The sequence below is a fragment of the Eulemur rufifrons genome, chromosome 19 (genome assembly GCF_041146395.1).
Source record: "Eulemur rufifrons isolate Redbay chromosome 19, OSU_ERuf_1, whole genome shotgun sequence".
NCBI classification, from domain to species: domain Eukaryota; kingdom Metazoa; phylum Chordata; class Mammalia; order Primates; family Lemuridae; genus Eulemur; species Eulemur rufifrons.
The window spans coordinates 87,666,977-87,688,773 of NC_091001.1; the positions used below are offsets into that span (position 1 = coordinate 87,666,977).

Here is a 21,797-nt window from a genome sequence, read left to right on the forward strand (position 1 = left end):
CAATATTAATTGAAACTGCATTTAGGTAGCTTGAGGCATTTAGATTTTAATATTCTCTGATTGACCCTATAGCTAAAAATATTAGTTTATGCTTTGCGTTTTCTATGGATGAGTAACCACCTATGCAATTATAAGATTAAATCAATATGAGATTATAATTTCAAAATAATACTTAACACCAAATAAAAAGTCAGAGTTAATGATCTAACAATAATTAACACCTAGTAAGATGAAATGGTGATCATAGTCAAAATCATGGTTTAAGTCAAAATCACAACAACTGAACCTTCTTGTCCCTGAAACAAGTGTAGAATAGAAGTAAACCATTTTATTTTATAGAGAAAATCATAAACAAGTATTTTTAGCTCTAAGTGTGTGTTTATTTAGCATGTTAAGGTTTTCTTATTCCTGTAACCTGTTACCCTCCTGATCAAAGAGGTGAATTCACATTTTCTTCCCTTCATCACCACTTTCTTTCTGTTCTTCCTGAAGCAATTGTTTTAAGAACTGTTTTTAGTCATAGATACTTTACCAGTAATTCCTATGCCAGAGTACTAAAAAGATCGCAAGTTTAAATTTTCTGTTTTAGTCTCAAATATAATTTATTCTGCATGCTTCTTTATTCAGTTACTTCTGTAGTTACTTTATCTATAATTACTGTTTACTTGTGTAAATTTATCTGAAATTGTATCTTTATTTATAGGCGTATGTTGTTTTTGTTACAACATTGGGTGGTCAGTGGTTGGAGCGTAGCTTTGCTACATTCTTGTCCCATGTACTTGATCTGGTTTCCCATCCTCGGGCGACACAAACACATGTGGAGGCTGTGTACTCAAGACGATGTGTCTCCTTTATCCTAAGAGCTACTGTGGGCAGTTTGCTAGGTGAAAAAGCCCAGATTGCAGCTGCCAAAGAAATATGCCAAGCTATTGGAAAACAAATGAAAGCAGTAGGTAAGAATTTATATCATAATGTATGTTGTCATTTAGTTCTTTTTAATTATTCTTAATAAATACTAATAGGTCTGATAAGTTTATACCTTTCTGGACAATGTTTTTATAGTCATTTTTATTTTATTTATTTTTAAATCTTATTTATTTTTTTGAGACGGTGCAGTGGTGTCATTGTAGCTCACTGCACCCTCAAACTCCAAGGCTTAAGTGATCCTCCTGCCTCAGCCTCCCGAGTAGCTGGGACTATAGGTGCAAACCATGACACCCAGCTGATTTTTCTATTTTTGGTAGAGACGGGGTCTAGCTCGTGCTCAGGCTGGTCTTGTACTCACTGAGCTCAAGCCATCCTCCTGCCTTGGCTTCCCAGACTGCTAGGATTACAGGTGTGAGCACTGCGTCCAGCCTGTAGTCATTTTTATTGAGTACTCTTATTTGATATTAAAATAACAAATAATTATAGTGAAATAGAGTTTCTAAAGATTTGGGTAGCATGTTTGTAAGATTAAGCTTTCTGTTTTATTTCTAGTACCTATACTGATTTTACAACTCTCCGGGTATGCAGCAGCCTATAGAGTGCTGCCTCAAGGAATAATCTCAATGTAATTTTTCTGCTTGGAACCTGATGTGTTATAAACCTATACTTTTGTTGTTTTCTTTCCTAATAAGTTTACTGTGAAGACTTAGGAGCAATTACAGATGGTTATTAGCTCCCTATAAGATACACTGTGAAACCTCAGTAATTCATAATTACAAGAACTCCTTTTCTAAAAAGTGTCAATTTTATTAATTTTTCAGTGTAAAATAGTTATTGAGTATCTGAGTAATTCAAGTGTTTAAATAATCAGGGAGATACAGTTCCTGTCTTCATGGAGCTTATAATCCAATTATAAGGGGACTAAAGCAAGGCAAAGTATAAATTCTGTAAGATGCTTTAGTTTTATCACTGTTGGTAATACACATTAACTTTAATAAGGCAAATTATATTGCCTGATAAAGATCTTTAGAAATAAGGATTTAGGCTGGGCGAGGTGGCTCGTGCCTGTAACCCCAGCACTTTGGGAGGCCAAGGCAGGAGGATCACTTGAGGTCAGGTGTTTGAGATCAGCCTTGGCAACAGAGCGAGACCCCATCTCTATAGAAAAATTTTAAAAATTTACGAGGCATGGTGGTGTGCACTTGTGGGAAGCTGAGATGGAAGGATTGCTTGGGCCCAGGAGTTCAAGGCTGTTGTAAACTATGATGGTGCCACTGGTCTCTAGCCTGGACAACAAAGCAACACCCCATCTCTAAAAAAACAAACAAAAAACCCAAGGATTTAATGAATAGCTATAATCAGTAATTTATTTTTAGAGAATATATTAAATATTTTATAAAATTAATAAAAATATAGTTTAGTTGTAGTTTTTGTTTACAATAGCTTAGTAAACCATTTTTAAATGTGTAAGACTAACTGAAAATTATGAATTGTGAGTTAAGTGGTGTTTAAAATAGTGAAATATTGTTCTTTAGATATGTTAAAATAGTAATCTGTCTTGGGTTCACAACTTTAAAAATAATTGTGCATTGATTCATTGAAGAAATGTTTGAGTGCCAGAAACACTGTGCCAAATGGTGAGAGTAAAATAGCAAGCCAGAAACAGCTCAGGGAGCTTATAGTTTAGCAATCAAAAGATAGAGTTTATGCATTTCCAAGTCCAGAAATATCTGAAAAGAGGTATTTAATTATAGTACATAATTTATTCATCTATTATATTCTATTATTCTATATCATATATTTTTATAATCTATTAATGATAAGTATAAAAGGAAAGAAAAATGTTACTATTGTTTAAAGGTTATTAATCTTAAGGTCATAATTAGTTATTTGATTTTAAAAAATTCCTAAAAGCATAATTAAACACAATGATATATATTGGGGATTTATGGGTTAATTTGTACTATCCATAAATAATTCGACAAGGGATCTTTAGTTGTCTCATGTCAAATACGTTTCCACTCTACTAGAAGTTAAAAGGTGGGGAGAGGGGCCAGCAAAACTAGTGGGAACTTTGAGAAGCATTCCAGTGAGAAGATCGAAAGACACTTTCCTTATAGATCCACTTTCTGGTCAGTAATTTTACAATGAGACCTCCAATACTATTAGAGCCCTTGAAATAGCAATAATAATAAAGTAACAGTAATAGCTGCTAACATTTATTGAATGTGTATTGGGGGCAGCATTGTGTTAAATTCTTTATATGCATTGACTTTTTATCATCTCAATACCTTTTGAGAAAGGCACATAAGCCTTTTAACAGATGAGGAACTTGAGACAGAAAAGTCGAATATCTTGCCTAATGTCGGGTAACTAACATGACTCGTGGAATTGGGATTTGAACCCAAGTCTTCTTTCTCCACAGTGTGTGGTTTTGTACACTGTGGATTGCTGTTGCTTTATAAAATTAGGCTGTATTCCTACAAGCAGTCAAATGTATACCTCAGTAAGTATTTTAGCATTGTCATAAAGTCATTAAACAGGGTTTTTAAGTCAATTCAGTGTTTAGTTATACAAGTTTTTTGCTGAGAAATAACTGCATAGAGTTTTTAACATTCAGCCATCAATTGGTATGACTAAAAACATGAATAGTATAGACCAAAAGATTTATATCACAGTTCAGTTCACCCACATCAAAGACATGATTTTGTGTTTCTAGAAGCAGTAGTGAATGATACTAGTGGTGAAAACAAATCTGGCGCAGCAGACATCGCAGCCAGCCAGCATGTCATGGTCTGTGCACTGCAGGAGCTCGGGAGCCTGGTGCAGAGCCTGAACGCCACTGCATCCCCGCTTATTCAGGAAGCATCAATAGGTATGACGTGCACTTATTCGCTGGCATGTTTTTTCTCTGTTCTTCAGAGTCATAGGTGTGATTGATATTTAACTCCTGATTAGTTGCTGCTTATCATAATTATCAGTTTAGGTCATTGGGTTTCATTTAAGTTAAGATTCATTGTAATAGGGAATATTGAGTTTGGAAGACAAATGGGAAACAGTCATGGTAGTTGTTTCTAATAACTGACTAAAATTTGTTAAAGACTTCCATTTACTTTTACATCAACATTTATGTTTTATGGATATATTTGTACTGTGTTCTATGTAGAAAATGTTGCTTTAAAGTACTCTGCTGTTTATAAGTAATATATGTAGTTTTTGTGTGACAATTAGATGTGTGAAATTATGATTTTAATTACTGTGTTATATATGTAGTCTTAGTTTCTGAAATCATTTGACTTTATTAAAGAGTAATATTTTGAGTATTTCTTTTTTAGGACTTTTGGAGATTGTGACTTCAGTGCTACTTCATCCAAGTATGGCTGCCCGACTTGCTGCTGCATGGTGCTTGCGCTGTGTGGCTGTGGCATTACCTTTCCAGTTGACACCATTTCTAGACAGGTGTGCAGAACGGCTCAACAACTTGAAGACTTCACCAGAGGCTGTTAGTGGATACAGTTTTGCAATGGCTGCTTTGTTGGGTGGAGTTCATCAGTGTCCTTTGGGCATTCCTCATGCCAAAGGAAAGGTATGACCGAGACCCTAGATTTGTGAACATTATCACATGGGCTTTAAATGTATAGGAATACTGCTGTTTTTAATGTTGAATTGAGTGATCAAATAACAACAGTTTTCCTATGTTAATATAGTGTTCTGCTAATATGGGGTTAATTATAATTTGAAATTTAATTCTGATGTAGGAATAATAGGCTTGGTCTGGGTATAGTATGTTCTAAATTTATTTTAGAGGGGAAGAACCTATAGTAATTATTTAAAAACCAGCTTTTCTTTCAGCTTTTAGAAATAAAAGTTCACATTGCTATATACAAAGATGTCAGGAGAATATGCTGTTGCTATATTTTGCATTTTGATAATACTTAAAAATTGACCGTGTAATATTCTGAAATTTAAAAAAAAATTAAAAATTTAAAAAAATACTTAAAAATTGAATAGATCTTACTCTGTTGTTCTGGCTAGAGTGTAGTGGCGTCATCATAGGTTACTGCAACCTCAAACTCCTGGGCTCAAGAGATCTTCCTGCCTCACCCTCCCACGTAGCTGGGACTACAGGCACGTATCACCAAGCCCTGCTAATTTTTCTATTTTTAGTAGAGACATGGTCTCGCTCTTGCTCAGGCTGGTCTCGAACTCCTGGCTTCAAGCAGTCCTCTTGCCTTGACCTCTAAGAGTGCTAGGATCATAGGCCTGAACCACTACGCCTGGCCTAGGGCTAGACTTTTAAATTCTGATTTTTTCCCTGGGACATTAGGCCCAAATCCATTCATTCTTGTGAGTTCCATAGCTACTACTTGACTCCAGGTTTCCGTTTCTCCCTTTCTCATGTAGTTGCTTCCCTATTGTTTATCTTTCATGAAGTCTTTTTTTTCCATCTTCCTCATACTGCTTTCATATTTCACATTTGCTCAGAGACCCTTAGGGACTGCCCAGCACTCAGAAAATAAAATACAATCTCCTCTGACTGGTAAACTGGTACCTCATAATGTGCCTTCATTCCACATGTTCATTGTAATTTCCTGCTACTCAGACAAGTCATCTTGCTTTCTTCCCAGGTCTTTTTCAGCTTCTATGCCTTTCCTCTGCTAACCTTTTACATTAGAATTTCACCCACTCCCCTGTTCACCTGTACCAAACTTAAATCTGTTTATTTAGAGGCCAAATTCAAGTTCCTTCTTTTTCATGAACTGTCTTTAAAACTACTGAGTCTGTACCTGCCTTTCTCTGTGGATGTAAATACAGCAAAGTACTCAGAATAGTGCTAGCCAGTATAACCATTTAATACATGCTATCGTTATTGGTACCATTATCCTATATTCAAAGATTTGTTGAACTCCTGTTACGCATCTGTCATTAAGCTAATCTTATGGAGTTTATAGTCTTAGAGACACTAAGACTGTGAAGACACAGGAAAAATAGAAAGTAGATTAAACGAGAAGTAGGAAAAGTGGGAAGTAGATTTATCACCTGATTAAAAGACAAAATAGCACAAATGCTGTACTAATTTGTTTAATCCATGCATGAGTGAAATAGGCCCTTCTATTATTTCTATATACCAGTGAGGGAACCAAGGTCACGGAGGTTAAGTTGTACCAGATCAGAAGGCTGCTAAATGGCAGAGTTGTGTACCCAGGCAGGCTGGCTCTAGAGCTTACCCTTAGTCACTACACTGTTCTGGGTCTCCTCGGAGTCGTCAGTGCAGTTGAGACTGAATAGGTCTTAATGTTGCCTCTTTGAAAATATGTTAACAGCAACAACAAAATAAAAGGACAACTTCTTTTTAAATACAGTATACTAGTTATCTTTGATTTATTTGAGTTGTTGAAATTAAAACCCAATTCTAAACTTTTCTTGCAGATGGTAGTTAGTATTGCTGAAGATCTTTTACGAACTGCTGCCCAAAATAGCAGGCTGTCTTTACAGCGCACCCAAGCTGGATGGCTTTTACTTGGAGCACTTATGACTTTAGGTATAATTATATTTGAGTAGTATTTTGTCTTACACTAGACCTGTCAGTAGACTCTAAAGCATATTTAATTTAAAAATATTAAACTTCACATTCTAGACTTTGAATGAGGTTATAAAATGATAAAGATGTTTTCCTTATCGTTTGGTAGTAGATTTCTCTTTTTGGTAAATTCTGCTTTGGTACATTTAAATGAGAAAGTTGTCAGCAAAGTTTCACCTTTACCATCAGAATAGCCATTGTCTACCTGACTAGCTTATTGTTAATCAAAAGAGATAGAATATGGTGGTCAAATTCCATCCCCTAAGTGAAGATCAGCGATGCAATTTTAGTGGAGTAGTAAAGTCACAATCAGTATTATTGGTGCTGCTTTTTTGGGGTAACAAGGCCTTATGTGCTTCATTTTCCAAATGCTATGACAAATCTGAGATACAGATAAAGTTTAGCATTGTACATAGGACAGAAATATATATTATCATTGTGATGAGGTGTGTCCACTTTTTGGTTCACAGGTTTGGCTGTTGCTATAAAAAGTGTGTGGGTGTATGTACTACAAAGTTATTCACTGTTCTAAGCATTCTATTGGAAATTATACTTTGACCTAGTTTTCTTTTCTAAAGAAAATAAAAAGTGTTAACTGTTTTCCAGAAGTTTATGTTAAGTATGTTAATTGGTATGTTAAATGAATTCCTTAGCAATGTAAATACAGGTTCCTAGTTCTGAATATGCTGTTTCTCCGTGAAACTAAATTGACCTTATAAATTGCCCACAAAATGGAAGAATATATATGTGTGTGTGTGTGTGTGTGTGGGAGTGGGTGTATCTGTTTATATACATACATATTTATGAAAAAGATCTCATAGAATACGTCCCAGATACATTTTATCATTGAGACTATGTAATCCACCATTCTGAATATAGTTGGGTAATTTTTAAAAATTGCTTTTTGTGTATTTGTTTTATGTTTGGATGCTAAAAATATTGATACTTTTAAAGTGAATTTTAAATTTATGCTTTAATAGATGTATATCTTACTGGATAAGGAACATTTTGAAAATAATGTTAATTTTAAAGATAAAAATAGAGTGAAATGACAGAGAGATTATTAAAGCTTGAGTGGGGACTCATTTTCTTTTTATTTTGTTTGTAGTGTATGTTACCTATATATAGTTTTGTATTCTTATTTTCTTGGTTAGGACCATCTGTTGTCCGTTACCATCTGCCCAAGATGTTGTTATTGTGGCGAAATGTTTTCCCTCGTTCTTTAAAGGAATTGGAGGCTGAGAAGGCACGTGGTGATTCTTTTACCTGGCAGGTGACTTTGGAAGGTCGTGCTGGAGCTTTGTGTGGTAAGAACTGAAAAGATTGTGCTTTCAGAATGTGATGATGTTACTAAAATATTTGTGAAGAAAAGGAAAAATCACTATTTTAGTTTTTTTATTTTACATAGTAATGATAAATTCATGGACTTTTAGATTTAGAAAGAAACTTTATAAATGATCGACTCCAGTTTGCTAATTTTGTAATAAAAATGAAGCTGAAACTCAGAGTGGTTAGAGTTGGTGGTAAGACAGGAGCTAGAACCCAGGCCTCTGATTCTCACTTGTTGCAGACTTTACCTGTCAAAGAAGCACTGAGTTACCATGTTAAAAAAACCCAAGAGGTATATAAAGGAAAAAAACCTCAGGATTACCAAGGTTATTGAGTTTACAGTTTGTCTTTTCATAATGGAAAAACAACTGTTTTTTCACGTCATTATCAAATCTGCAAACCTTTTACGTTTTTCAGAAATCAACATTACAAAAATTATGGATACAGTTGTTTTTGTCTAGGAATTAACAGCTTCCAGGAAAGGCTCAAGTTCTGATTAATTTGGAAACTAGAATTACATCGGATGTTCCTGTTCTTTTTTGGTTTATCTCAGGGTGAAAATCCTTCTTTTTCCAAACTGGGAGAGAGAGACATGCTTAGCCATGAGGGCGGCTGGGCAAAGGGTCAGTTTTGCTCCCACATATCTAAGAGGTGTTTCAGTCTTGGCTCTGTTGCTGAAGAGCCAGTAAAGATATTCCTTCTCACTGGATCATTTTGTTCACTCCTGGTTCTGTCTTAAAACTGCTTGCTTTGTAGTTATCTGAATTCCTGTGGGGTTATAGTCCTCTGAATTTGCACTTACAGAAATCTAACAAATATCTTCCCTCCCTCTATTTCTGCTGTCCACCCTTCTTCTAGCCTTCTCTAATGATTTTTCTCTGTAGTTGTTGCTGGGTTTTCTTTTGGTTTCACATGGTTTCAAAACCTTGTATTTTATAATAATTAAGAATTATAGATGCCTTTGTATTTATATAATTTAGTGAATTTATTCATGGTCATAAAGCTGCTCCAAATCTGTCCTTTCAAAAATTTTGTCTAGCCATGAGGAGTTTTGTCGCACATTGTCCTGAGCTCCTAACTGAAGATGTGATTAGAAAATTGATGACTCCTATTGAATGTGCCATGACTATGATGTCGCAGTAAGTAAGCAATTATGACAAGTTCATATCCTATTTTATATATCAATAAATAAATTTATTTATTTATATAATTCTCAGTCATATTTTGTACTTCCTTCTAGAATCATCCAGGAAACATATAAAACTTTATTTTTGTAAAGTGACTTTAAAAATTGCAGCAATGGTGTGGATTGAAATACAATTATATCTTAAAGTGTTTCTGTTACTAACAGTAAAGATCACATGATAAGCTAAAATGAAAATGTAATACTTACTTTGACAATACATTGACACGTTGTTTAAAAAAAAAAAAAGTTTGTAGTACTTATTCTAGTAAGCTGATACCAACTATCTTTTGATATTTCAGCATTCCATCTGTAATTAAAGCCCATGGAGCTCATCTGAAAGCTAGTGCTGCAATGGTTCGTTTAAGACTTTATGATATCTTGGCTTTGTTACCTCCAAAAACTTATGAAGGTAAATAAAATCTGCAGTATCTGATAAAAATTCTTTACAGTTCTTCACAGTATTATAGAGTTCTGACTAAGGCTCTCCTACTGACTCACCTTGCAAAGGAAGGTTTTCTTCCTTTTTATTATACCTTTCATTTTACTTTTCTTCAAGTGGAGTAGCTGACACAGTACTTACTGTGTTCTCCTGTTCTAAGCCCTTTACATGTATTTGCTTCTCTGACTCTAACATAACTTCGGAGGCAATTAGCCCCATTTAACAGATGAAAAATCTCAGGTAGAGAGAGGAAAAGTAACTTGTCCAAGTCTTAGAACTAGTAAGTGGCACAGCTTGGATTCAAATCCAGGTGGTTTATCTTCAAAGTCTGTGCTTTTAATTATTATCCTAATCTGCTTTATGTATATGGTAATGTAGGCAATAATATAGGGATCTGGAGGAAGAATAGTAATATACTTTACAGAAATCAAATATTATATAAAATATTAAAAGTAAAATAGGCCGGGCGCGGTGGCTCACGCCTGTAATCCTAGCACTCTGGGAGGCCGAGGTGGGCGGATCGTTTGAGCTCAGGAGTTCGAGTCCAGCCTGAGCAAGAGCGAGACCCCATCTCTACTAAAAATAGAAAGAAATTATATGGACAGCTAAAAATATATATAGAAAAAATTAGCCGGGCATGGTGGCGCATGCTTGTAGTCCCAGCTACTCGGGAGGCTGAGACAGAAGGATCGCTTGAGCTCAGGAGTTTGAGGTTGCTGTGAGCTAGGCTGACGCCACGGCACTCACTCTAGCCTGGGCAACAGAGTGAGACTCTGTCTCAAAAAAAAAAAAAAAAAAAAAAAAAAGTAAAATAAACCATTGATTTCTCTCCAGTATAACCATGGCCGAGAATTTTGGTATGCTCTGATTCAGTGTTTGCACATTATTCGGCAATGAGCAATAAATAATAACCATATCACATTTAATATATTTAAAATAAAGGCTCTTTTCTTTATTTGAATTTTTTGGTTATTTAAAACAATTTGGGCTAAAAGGCATATGATAATAAAGAAGTGCTGTTATTATATTTTAAAGCCAGCATTAAAATATTTAATTTTTTAATATTTTTTTAAAGAAATAGATTTCTTTAAAAAAGGGACCAGGGACTTAATTATATTATTCCTGTTGAACACGTTGCTGCTCTTTATGGACGATGATTGTAATTTTCATTAAAATTATTCTTTTTAATCTGATCTGAAGTTCTGTTTTTTAGGATCTTTCAATGCACTTCTTAGAGAACTGGTAGCAGAATTCACTTTGACTGACAACTCAGCCAACACAACTACTTCCCTCCTCAGATCCCTCTGCCATTATGATGACAGTGTTCTTCTTGGTTCCTGGCTTCAAGAAACTGATCATAAATCAATTGAAGACCAGGTAGTAAACCATACAGGGAAGTGAAACACTAGCTTAATGTAAAACAATGGTCCTATTACACATTGTCATTTAAAAAGAAAATATTGTAGACTAAGATTTAATTTTTACTTAGCTTTCTTAGACCCTTAAATATAGCAACCTAGTGGTGGATAAATAGTGAAAAAAGGTAAACAGCAATAGTTAGGATTTGCAAATTATCTTTATTCAGTATTCTTTGCATTTAGATACCCTGTGGTGGCTGTGGTGAAGATCAGTTTTAACTTACGTTTTGGTTATCCGTGTTTTGCTTTGTGACAGGTGGGAGAGGAATGGGAGTTGGTAGGTTGAAGATTTAGAACCTCTTTTGCTAACAGAATGTTATTTCTTATGTACTTTTGAAAATATGTGACTAAAACTCCCTTTTAAATAAGCTTTTTAGGTTTAAGTTATTGCTCATATTGTTTTGTTCACACATTAAGATGGGTAGTGTAAAAATATTTTAGAATGAACAGACTTTTTTTTTTTTGAGACAGAGTCTTGGTTTGTTGTCTGGGCTAGAGTGTAGTGGCATCATCATGGCTCGCTGAAACCTCGAAGTGTTAGGCTCAAGCAAGTCTCCTGCCTTAGCCTCCCAAGTAGCTGGGATTACAGGTGTGTGCCACCATGCCTGGCTAATTTTTCTATTAATATTTTTTGTGGAGGTAGGGTCTCTTGTTCAGGCTGGTTCTAACTCCGGGCCTCAAGCCCTCCTTCCTCCTGGGCCTCTCAGTGGTAGGATTACAGGGGTGAGCCACTGCACCTGGCCAAGACTTTTTTTAAAATTGTGTGAGGTGTTACTGATGACTTTTTTTAAGGGCTGAGTTGTATTTTTATATGTTTTAAAATGTTCAGATCCAGTTATTCTTTTTGGTGGCTTTTCTCCTTTCTCCCCTGTCCTATTCCTCTTGCCCAATACTTAGTATGTGAATTTCGTAAAGTAGATTTTGAATAATTTTTATTTCACTGTTTTGCAGCTCCAGCCAAACAGTGCATCTGGAAGTGGGGCTCTGGAGCATGATCCTTCCTCCATTTATTTACGAATACCTGCTGGAGAAGCTGTGCCTGGTCCTCTTCCTCTTGGAGTCTCAGTCATTGATGCCTCCGTGGCTCTTTTTGGTGTAGTGTTTCCTCATGTTTCATATAAACACCGGTTAGTATAAAGTGAATCAGGTTATTTTAGTTAAATATAAATTACATTCAAACAGTAGATTTTCCCATCCGAGTTAGCTCTGGAATAAAGTGAGTTAAATCCTAGCTGCTTACAGGTTGAGGCAGGAGGGATGCTTGAACTCAGGAGTTTGAGGTTGCAGTGAGCTATGATGATGCCACGGCACTCTAGCCTGGGGAACAGAGCGAGACCCTGTCTCAGTAAAACAACAACAAATATATGTAAAATAAATAACATAAATACCCAATAATGGGAGAATGAGTGAATAGACAATGGAAGTTTCATAGGCTGGAATACTTTTTTACAGAAATGATGTTTTGATATCAGAAAATACTCATGATACCATATTAAATTAAAAAGGTAAAAGGCAAGAAGTGATCCCAGCTTCGTTTTTTAAAGTACATAAAAATGCACGTATGTATATAAGTACATACAAATATGTGTAAATGTAAAATAAAGACCTAAAAGAAAATGTTCCAGAGGGTAACAGTGGTTAATTTCTATGTAGTAGCTTTTTGTTAATATTTTTCAAATTAAATGAAATAAATATAAAAAGGAAAAAAAAGTTTTGTTTTTAAATAAGCTTTTTAAAAAGAGTTATGTATTTGAGGTTAGGTATAGGCAAGTGGTAGTATTGGAGACTGTGTATGTACTCTGTGTGTGTGCTTGTTTTAGGAGTGGAAATATGCCCTGCTTTCTCAAGCATAGAAGTTGTGGATCTGTATTAGAGCAAGTGTAGAAGTAGTTAACTTTAGCTACTAGTACTAGATAATAGTACTACAGTACTATTTTCTTCTGTGTAAGAGTATTTTTTAAAAAGAAAAAAATTAGGCCACGTTTTAAAATCTCTAACTTAAAAATCCTCTGGATATACGTAGCTATTGTTATTCCGGAAATCTTGAACACCTCATATATGCCAAGCACTTTGTTAGACGCTGTTAATGTTGAAGTCCACTGCAATTATGATTTTAATTTGCTAATTGGAATTTAATATTTAGTCTCTTGTATTATTCTATTTAATAATCATATGTCTATATATTAATTTGGGAGTAGGAAATCTGGTTTGGACCAGCTGTGGGAATGAAACAGAAAAGATACAGCACAGGCATTATTTGCTAAACAATTAACTTGTACTCTTTTTATCTCTGTTTTTTGAGCCGTATTTGAATAAAAGTATCGCTAATGTGAACTTTATCCTCCTATTATAGATTACAAATGTTGGATCACTTTGCCGAATGTGTTAAACAAGCCAAAGGAGTCCGCCAGCAGGCTGTGCAGCTTAATATATTTACTGCTGTTCTTAGTGCACTAAAGGTATTTACTTTTAAAACATAGTTAATATTCTGAAATAAGATTTTAGTTAATGCCTTTAATAAGCCAGGCATATCAAGATTATTATAATGTTTATATGTATATCACTTGATAACTGTGTGGGCTTTTTTTTTTTTAGCTTACTTAAATTGCTAGAAACTTTAGGCTCATTGTAATTTTTTTTTTTATTGTTGGGTTTTTGGTTTTTTTTTTTTTTTTTTTTTTAGATGGGGTCTTGCAGTATTGCTCAGGCTGATCTGAAACTCCTGGGTTTAAGTGATCTTCCCACCTCAGCCTACTGAATAGCTGGGATTACAGACATGTGCCACTGTGCTTGGCTAGGTGCATTGTAATTAAATAAGTGTTTTATATTTTAGTAATGTTAAAGTTCATCTTTAAATTTGAGCTCAGTTTTCACAAGGATGAGTACATTCTTTCAGAATTTCCAAAGATGTCTGACTAGTAAAATCAGATATTCTACTGAAAGTTAACTAAATAAAGTTTATATTTGATTTGTGGTTTAGACTATAAGTCACATGAGGCTGTGTTATATAGTTGAAAGAATGTTGTATTTAGAGATTGTGTTCTGGTTTCGGTACTAACTAGGTTTGTGTCTACTGTAGTTCTTTTAACATTTCTGAGCTACAATTTCCACACATATGAAGTGGAATACAGTAGTCCCCCTCTCACAATTTATGGTTTTGCTTTCTGCAGTTGCAGTTACCCATGGTCACCTGTGGTAAATATTAAATGGAAATTTCCAGAAATGAGCAATTCATAAGTTTTCAATTGCTCACCACTCTGAGCAGTGTAATGAAATCTGATGCTGTCCTGCTCTGTCCTGCCCAGGATATGAATCATCCCTTTGTCCAGAGTATCCATGCTGTCTACACTACCTGCCCATTGGTCACTTAGTAGCCATCTGTCTCAGTTATCAGATTGGCTGTCGCTGTATTGCAGTGCTCAAGTTCAAGTAACCCTCATTTTACTTCATATTGGCCCCAAAGTGCAAGGGTAGTGATCCTGGCCATTCCAGTATGCCAAAGGGAAGTCATAAAGTGCTTTCTTTAAATGAAAAGGTGAAAGTCTTTTACTTAATAAGGAAAGAAAAACATCATATGCTGAAGTTGCTGAGATCTACAGAAAGAATGAATCTTCTATCTGTGAAATTATGAAGAATGGAGAAGAAATTTGTATTAGTTTTGCTGTTGCACCTCAGATTGCTAATATTATGGCCCCAGTGTGTGTAATAAGTGCTTAGTTAAGATGGAAAAGGCACTGAATTTGTGGGTGGAAGACATGAACAGAAATGTGGTCCGATTGATGGCAGTTGGGTTCCATACTCACTGTGGTTTCAGGCATCTGAGATAGATTGTGGAATGTATCCCATGTGCATAAAGGGGACTACTGTAACAGATGGTTTGCCTATCCCACAGAGTTCATGTATGATACGATGCAGCCTCTAATAATGTATTTGAAAACTTTTTATATTAAGCTTTTTAAAATAAAATTGGTAACAAATATAAGTGTTTTAATGAACATGTCTTAAGTCATGTTTTATAAGCATCAGAGAAAAGGAATATAGGTATTGATTATACAAATAAATACCATTTATATAACCATCAGTATATGCCCTATGTAGAGACCATCAACTAATACTGACATCTGAGCTTTTAAAAAAAGGAATGGGGGCCGGACATGGTGGCTTACACCTATAATCGCAGTACCTTTGGAGGCCAACACAGGAGGATTGCTTTAGGCTAGGAGTTTGAGACCAGCCTGGTCAACATAGTGAGAACTTGTCTCTAGAAAAAATAAAAAAAAATTATCCAGGTGTGTTGGTGTAAGCCTTTATTCTTAGCTACTTGGGAGGCTAAGGCCAGAGGATCACTTGTGCCCAGTTCAAGGTTACAGTGAGCTATGATTGTGCCACTGCACTCCAGTCTAGGCAACAAAGTGAGACTCTTATCTCTTAAAAAAATAGAAAACTTAAAAAAAGTAAAATAAAATAAAAGAATGGTAATGGGGTGGTTGTGGTCATGGTCACCTTCAATGGTGGGAAGAATAGTGAACCAACTGTAATATTGCTGTACAGATTATGGTTTTCTTCATAGATATGCTAATGCCCCTGCTGTAGTTAACATTTTCCCCAGGCACCAGGACTGGGATTTTTGGTCTCACGTAAGTAAATTAGGTTCCAGAACAGTAAATGTAGTTAGAACATCATAGAGTATGATGAACAAACTGTTTTAACATTGAGTCACTGAGTATTTTTACCTCATTTTGTCTTTAGATATATTGATTATACCCTTTAAGACATAATTATTATATCTTCTGTGGAATTTTTTTGTAAATGAATCTAAGTTTCATATTCATCAGGCCTTTTCCTTCCTTAGAGTGATAAATTTCAAGCAGTTAAATACAATGGTTGATTTAATAATACCACGTCCTTTATATATAAAAGCAACTTTTAAGTATGTCTTGATTCCCAGGGATTGGTGGTTTTAAGGCCAGTCAGACTATAACTATGTTATATATCAGATCATGTTCTGAAATCGTATTTCGGGAAAGTGATTACTATTTAAAAGGTACTGATTCTAGGTATCAGTATATACATGTGAAAGTTAGCTGAAGAAAATAATGTATGAAGATATATGTATATTTACATAGATTGTAGCACATTTTTTCTTTTATTTAACATGAATTTTGAATTGCTTTCATTTTTATAAAAATAAATATAGGGCTTAGCTGAGAACAAAAGTACTTTGGGACCTGAGGAAGTTCGGAAATCTGCTCTGACACTGGTTATGGGCGCTCTTGACAACCCAAACCCTATCTTACGATGTGCAGCAGGGGAAGCTCTTGGAAGAATGGCTCAGGTGGTTGGAGAAGCAACTTTTATTGCTAGAATGGCCCAATATAGCTTTGACAAGTAAGTGGGTCTCTTTACTAATAAATAAGTTTCTTATGTAGGCAAAGATGTCTTTTAAATAATCAATAATTATTAATTGGACTATATGTTTTCCACATAGTGTTATTATATAGCTTGTGACAATATTTTTAAATTTAATAATTGGTTAAATTCTAGAATCTGGAAAAGTTGTAATGTTAGATACTTTCAGTGTGGAGAGGGTTTCTAATCCAGCTCTTGAAATACTACATAATGGAATCAAGAAGAATGTTAATAAGGACTTCTCTCAGTTATGTGTATTCACTTAAGAGATGCTTTGAAGTCATTTTCTCCTCTCTCTTCCCTTATCCCCCACTATTCTTTCTGTTAAATATTCTGTGACAGCACTTACAATTTGTCTTTCTTTGCAATAGGCAAACTGACCAGAGTCTTGGTGATGGTTATTCATCTCCTAACTTCTGAGGTTGCCAGAAGTCTGATCATGTATGGCTTATTGAGAGTTATAATCCAGTATTTAAAATGCAACCAAAATTGCTTTCTAGGCTCCTTTGTTATTTTAGGTGCTTTGTTCTTAGTGGTATTTTGTCCTATTTTCTAATAGTAAATGACTATGTTGGGTGCATGATTATGAATCATTGTATTTTATGGTTTAAAAAGTATTATTATGTATGTTCCTTTATTTGATCCTTTCCATTGTCCAAAGTAAGGTTTAGAGGTTACCTTCATTTAAAATCTCTACATTACCAGTTAAATATGAATAAAATGAAGAAATCTATTCTTTCAAATAAACATTAAAAAAATACAGATGGCCAGGCACGGTGGCTTACACCTGTAATCCTAGCACTTTGGGAGACCAAAGCATGAGGATTGTTTGAGGCCAGGCATTCAAGACTAGCCTGAGCAAGAACAAGACCCTGTCTCTATAAAAAATAAAAAAATTAGCAAGGCATGGTGATGCACACCTATAGTTTCAGCAACTCAGGAGGTTGGGACAGGAGGATTGCTTAAACCCATGAGTTTGAGGTTGCAGTGAGATGTGATAACACCACTGCACTCTAGGCAGGGTGACTGAGAGAGACCCTGTCTCCAAAAAAAAAAAATTATATATATATACACATATATATATACACACACACACACACACACACACACATATGTACATTCGAGGGCTGTCTGGAAAGTATCTAGCCATTGTTAATATAACGAGAACAATTACATGGCTGGATATAGGTACAGGACTTCCACAGCCATTTGTGGTGGAGTAACAGGGACTGGATTTACCCTCCTGTTTTAAACAGGTAGAAAACCAGGTAAAATAAATGAAACAGTGGTTTTCAGACATTGGACAACAGTGAGCACAAGACAGTGATCCTTGAGGAATGGGAAAGAAACAAGAGGAACCTAAAATTGCTCCAGATTATTGCCTAGAGGAAGTTTCTAGGCTGAAGTGCAGGAATAGGAATCCCAAATCTAACTGAGTTGAGGAGAGAGAATTTGGAATTTGGGGAGGCAAGATAGCTAGAATGTATGGGGTAGAATAACGGAGAGGAGAGAGTTGCACACAGAGAGAGAGCTACGATCTGAGGGATTATCTGAAGTCTTTGTTTGGCTGAGTACTGATATGTGCTGAGTTCAAGGAAACTGCCCAAGACCAGAGAAAGAAACAGCAAAAGGGAATAAGTGAAACAATCCCCAGAATGCACACAGGGCTAAGAATAGTTTGTGTTTGCACTATTTAGAATTGAAAGACCTCCTGAAGTGGAGTCCTCAGAAGGATATTGCCTCAGTAATGAGTGCAACATCAACCCACCCTAAAAAAGCTTTATTAAAAACAAGCTTTGAAAGAATCAAACTGATTCCTAGTAGTTTAACTGTATCCCAGAACAAAACCCAACAGTGTTTAAAGGAATACAATAAATGCAGTACTGAAGATCACAAAATTCACAGTATCCAATCAAAAATTAGCAGACATACAAAAAACCAGAAAAATCAATCAATAGAATCAAGCCCAGAAATGAAAAAAGATGATGGAATTAGCAAACAAGAATGTTAAAATAGCCATTCTAAGTATGTTTCATATTTTTGAGGAAGTACAGGAAAACCTGAGCATGAGGATAAGAAAAAAATAACCCACAGGAAACCTCTAGATATGTAAAATATATGAAATGAAAAAATACAGTGGATGGGATTAACAGAAGATTAGACATTGCAGAGGGAAAAAAATAGTAATGTTGAAAACATAGAATTAGAAACTATTCAAAATGAAGCACAGAGAAAAAAAAACCTGGAATTAAAAACAGAGACCAGATGCGGTGGCTGTGGTGGCTCACACCTGTAATCGCAGCAGTTTGGAAGGCTGAGGCAAGAGAATCACTTGAGCCCAGGAGTTCGAGGCTACAGTGAGCTATATGATCACACCACTGCACTCCAGCATGGGTGACAGAGTAAGACCCTGTCTCAAAACAAAAACAAAAATGTAAAAGAATAGAGTCTCATTGACTTCTGGGAACAATATCAAACTGACTAATACACATGTAATTGAAACCTCAGCAATAAAGATAGGTCAGGAAAAGTATTAGAAGAAATAATGGCCAAAAAATTTCTAATTTTGGTGACAATTATAAACCCATAGATCCAAGAGCTTCAATAAACCCCAAATGGGAAAGATGAAAGAATAGCACATCGTAATAAAATTCCTTAAACCAGTGATAAGCCAGGGATAGTGTCATGCATCTTTAGTCCCAGCTACTAGAGAGGATGAGGTAGAAAAATCACTTGAGGCCAGGAGTTCAAGCCTGCAGTATGGATGGTATGATCCAACTGTGAATAGCCACTGTACTCCAGCCTGGGCAGCATAGTGAGGCCCTGTCTCTAAAACAAAACAAAACAGAACAAAAAACAGCGATAAAGAGAGCACCATAAAGGCAGCTACTAGAAAAAAGATATTATGTAGAGGAACAAAGATAACAATGACAGCAGGCTTTTAATCATAAACTGTGCAAAGAGCAGTGGAGTGACATCCTTAAAGTACTAAAAGAAGAAAAAAATCATGTTGTACACCATAAATGTTAATATATACTATTTTTATTTGGCAATTTAAATTAAAAATGTATGTCTATACATCTAATGATGCAGGTTTTTTTTTTTGTTTTTTGGAGACAGAGTCTCGCTATTTTGCCCAGGCTAGAGTGCCGTGGCGTCAGCCTAGCTCACAGCAACCTCAAACTCCTGGGCTCAAGCAATCCTTCTGCCTCAGCCTCCTGAGTAGCTGGGACTACAGGCATGCGCCACTGTGCCTGGTTAATTTTTCTATATATATTTTTAGCTGTCCATATAATTTCTTTCTATTTTAAGTAGAGATGGGGCCTCGCTCTTGCTCAGGCTGGTCTCCAACTCCTGACCTCGAGTGATCCTCCCACCTCGGCCTCCCAGAGTGTTAGGATTATAGGCGTAAGCCACCGTGCCCGGCCCCTGATATTTTTTCATGATTAAAAAAAAAGCTCAGCAAGTTAGGAATTTCAGAAGAGAGCATCCTGAATCTGACAAAGGGCATTTAGAAAAATCCACAATAAATATCATCCTTAAATGATTAAGACTGGTTGCTTTCCTCCTAATATTGGGAAGAAGGCAAGGATATTTGCTGTCACCACTTCTGCTCAACATTGCACTAGACGTGCTGGCCAACATTGCGTTGGACGTGCAATAAAGCAAGTAAAAGAAATAAAAGGGAGAGGAAGAGGTAGAGGAAGAGGTAAAACTGTGTTTCTTCATGAATGAAATTTAAATGTATAAAGAAAATACTAAGAAGCCTTGAAAAAAACTGTTAGAACTGGTAAATGAGTTTAGTGTATTCTCAAGGTATCCAATAGTCAATTATATTTCTGTGTCCTATTAATGAAAAATTAGAAATTGAAGTTTTTTGAAATGCCATTTACAAAGGATAAGAAACAAAATACTAAGATATACAATTAACAAATTATGTGTAGGATTTATACACTGAATTCTATAAAACATTGCTGAGAGAAATTAATGAAGTTATATAAATGAAGAAATATACTGTGTTCATGGACCAGAAGACTTGATATTGTTAAGATAATAAGATGGCCAAACTCATATGTGCTATGAGTGTATAATACATACCAGATTTTGAAGATTTGGTTTGAAAAAAGAATGTAAAATATCTCAATAATTTGTTGTATTGATTACATCTTGATATTTTAATGTTTAGGATATATTGGGTTAAATAAAATTTTCTTTAATTCTGTGAATACAAATACCTTTTTAAAATATTTCAAAACCAATTATAAATGCTTTATTTAAAAAACAACTATAAAAAAGTTTCAAATGACTCTTGGCTTTTTAAGGAATAATTAATATTAAAAACTGAGAAGTCAAATTTTCTCTAAAATTTAAGTAGGCATTACTCAGTGAAATGTATAATTTTAACCCACTATTTTATTTATTTATTTATTTTTATTTTTTTTTTTTAGAGCTAGGGTTTTGCTCTGTTGCCCAGGCTGGAGTGCAGTGGCATCATCATAGATCACTGTAACCTTGAACTCCTAGGCTCAAGCTAGCCTCCAGCCTTAGCATCCCAAGTAACTGAGACTACAGGTGTGCACTACCACACCTGGCTGGTTTTTTCTTACATTTTGTAGAGACAGAGTATCGTTATGTTGCCCAGGCTGGTCTCAAGCTCCTGAGCTCAAGTGATCCTCCCACCTCAGCCTCCCAAAGTGCTCTGATTGTGGTCATGAACCACCATGCCCAGCCAACCAACTATTTTAAATTGAATCTCTAACTCTTGTTAGGGCATGGAGAAAGAAGTAATCGTGATTCTAATCTTTTCTAATTTCCAGATTACATCTCTTTTTGTGTGTGACTCATAAGCTTGTTTTTATCATAGGGAAATAGAAAAAACAATCCTTGAAGCATAATTTTTTTTTTCAGGTTAAAATCGGCTCGAGATGTTGTTTCTAGGACTGGTCATTCATTGGCTCTTGGTTGTTTGCATCGTTATGTTGGTGGTATAGGCTCAGGACAACATCTGAAGACCAGTGTCAGCATTTTATTGGCACTAGCACAAGATGGAACATCCCCCGAAGTCCAGGTATAATAGTATTGATTTTTTCATTATGAAAATTTTATATAATATTTTAGGAAAATGATTTGCACTATAAAATAATAATGACTGTGATAAGTTGTTAGGAAAAATATATTAGGGTCTTATTTGTAATAGCGTATAACAAGATTTTTTTTTTCAACCTAATGTTAAAGTCTGTCCTATTCTGAGAATTTAGCCCATTCATGTACTTTCCTTCAAATGTATTTTATTTATTATTCTTTGTACTTGTTTCTTTTTTTGCATTTCCTTATATTTGTTAGATTGATCAAGTTTTTTTCCTTAGTAACCATCCTTCTCTCCCTCTCTTTTAATAACCCAACTCAGGTCCTGGGTCATTGGTTGAATCTTCAAGGATACTCCTTGAATTTTTTATTTTGTTGTTTCTTCTTAAACATTTTATATATAAATAAATATAACTACAGTGA

The 21,797-nt window shown here is 35.2% G+C and overlaps 1 protein-coding gene across 1 annotated transcript in view; it reads left to right on the forward strand.

The window, feature by feature from the left end:
• The window catches only part of HEATR5B (HEAT repeat containing 5B), an 85,559-nt gene that overhangs the window by 14,638 nt on the left and 49,124 nt on the right, over positions 1 to 21,797 (forward strand). Inside the window, exons 8-19 of the mRNA XM_069494416.1 lie at positions 704 to 953; positions 3,647 to 3,802; positions 4,263 to 4,513; positions 6,358 to 6,469; positions 7,663 to 7,815; positions 8,877 to 8,976; positions 9,323 to 9,432; positions 10,676 to 10,839; positions 11,832 to 12,007; positions 13,234 to 13,339; positions 16,078 to 16,268; positions 21,198 to 21,357. Coding sequence (XP_069350517.1) covers positions 704 to 953; positions 3,647 to 3,802; positions 4,263 to 4,513; positions 6,358 to 6,469; positions 7,663 to 7,815; positions 8,877 to 8,976; positions 9,323 to 9,432; positions 10,676 to 10,839; positions 11,832 to 12,007; positions 13,234 to 13,339; positions 16,078 to 16,268; positions 21,198 to 21,357 — 1,929 coding nt within the window. The remainder of the gene's footprint in view (positions 1 to 703; positions 954 to 3,646; positions 3,803 to 4,262; positions 4,514 to 6,357; positions 6,470 to 7,662; positions 7,816 to 8,876; positions 8,977 to 9,322; positions 9,433 to 10,675; positions 10,840 to 11,831; positions 12,008 to 13,233; positions 13,340 to 16,077; positions 16,269 to 21,197; positions 21,358 to 21,797) is intronic.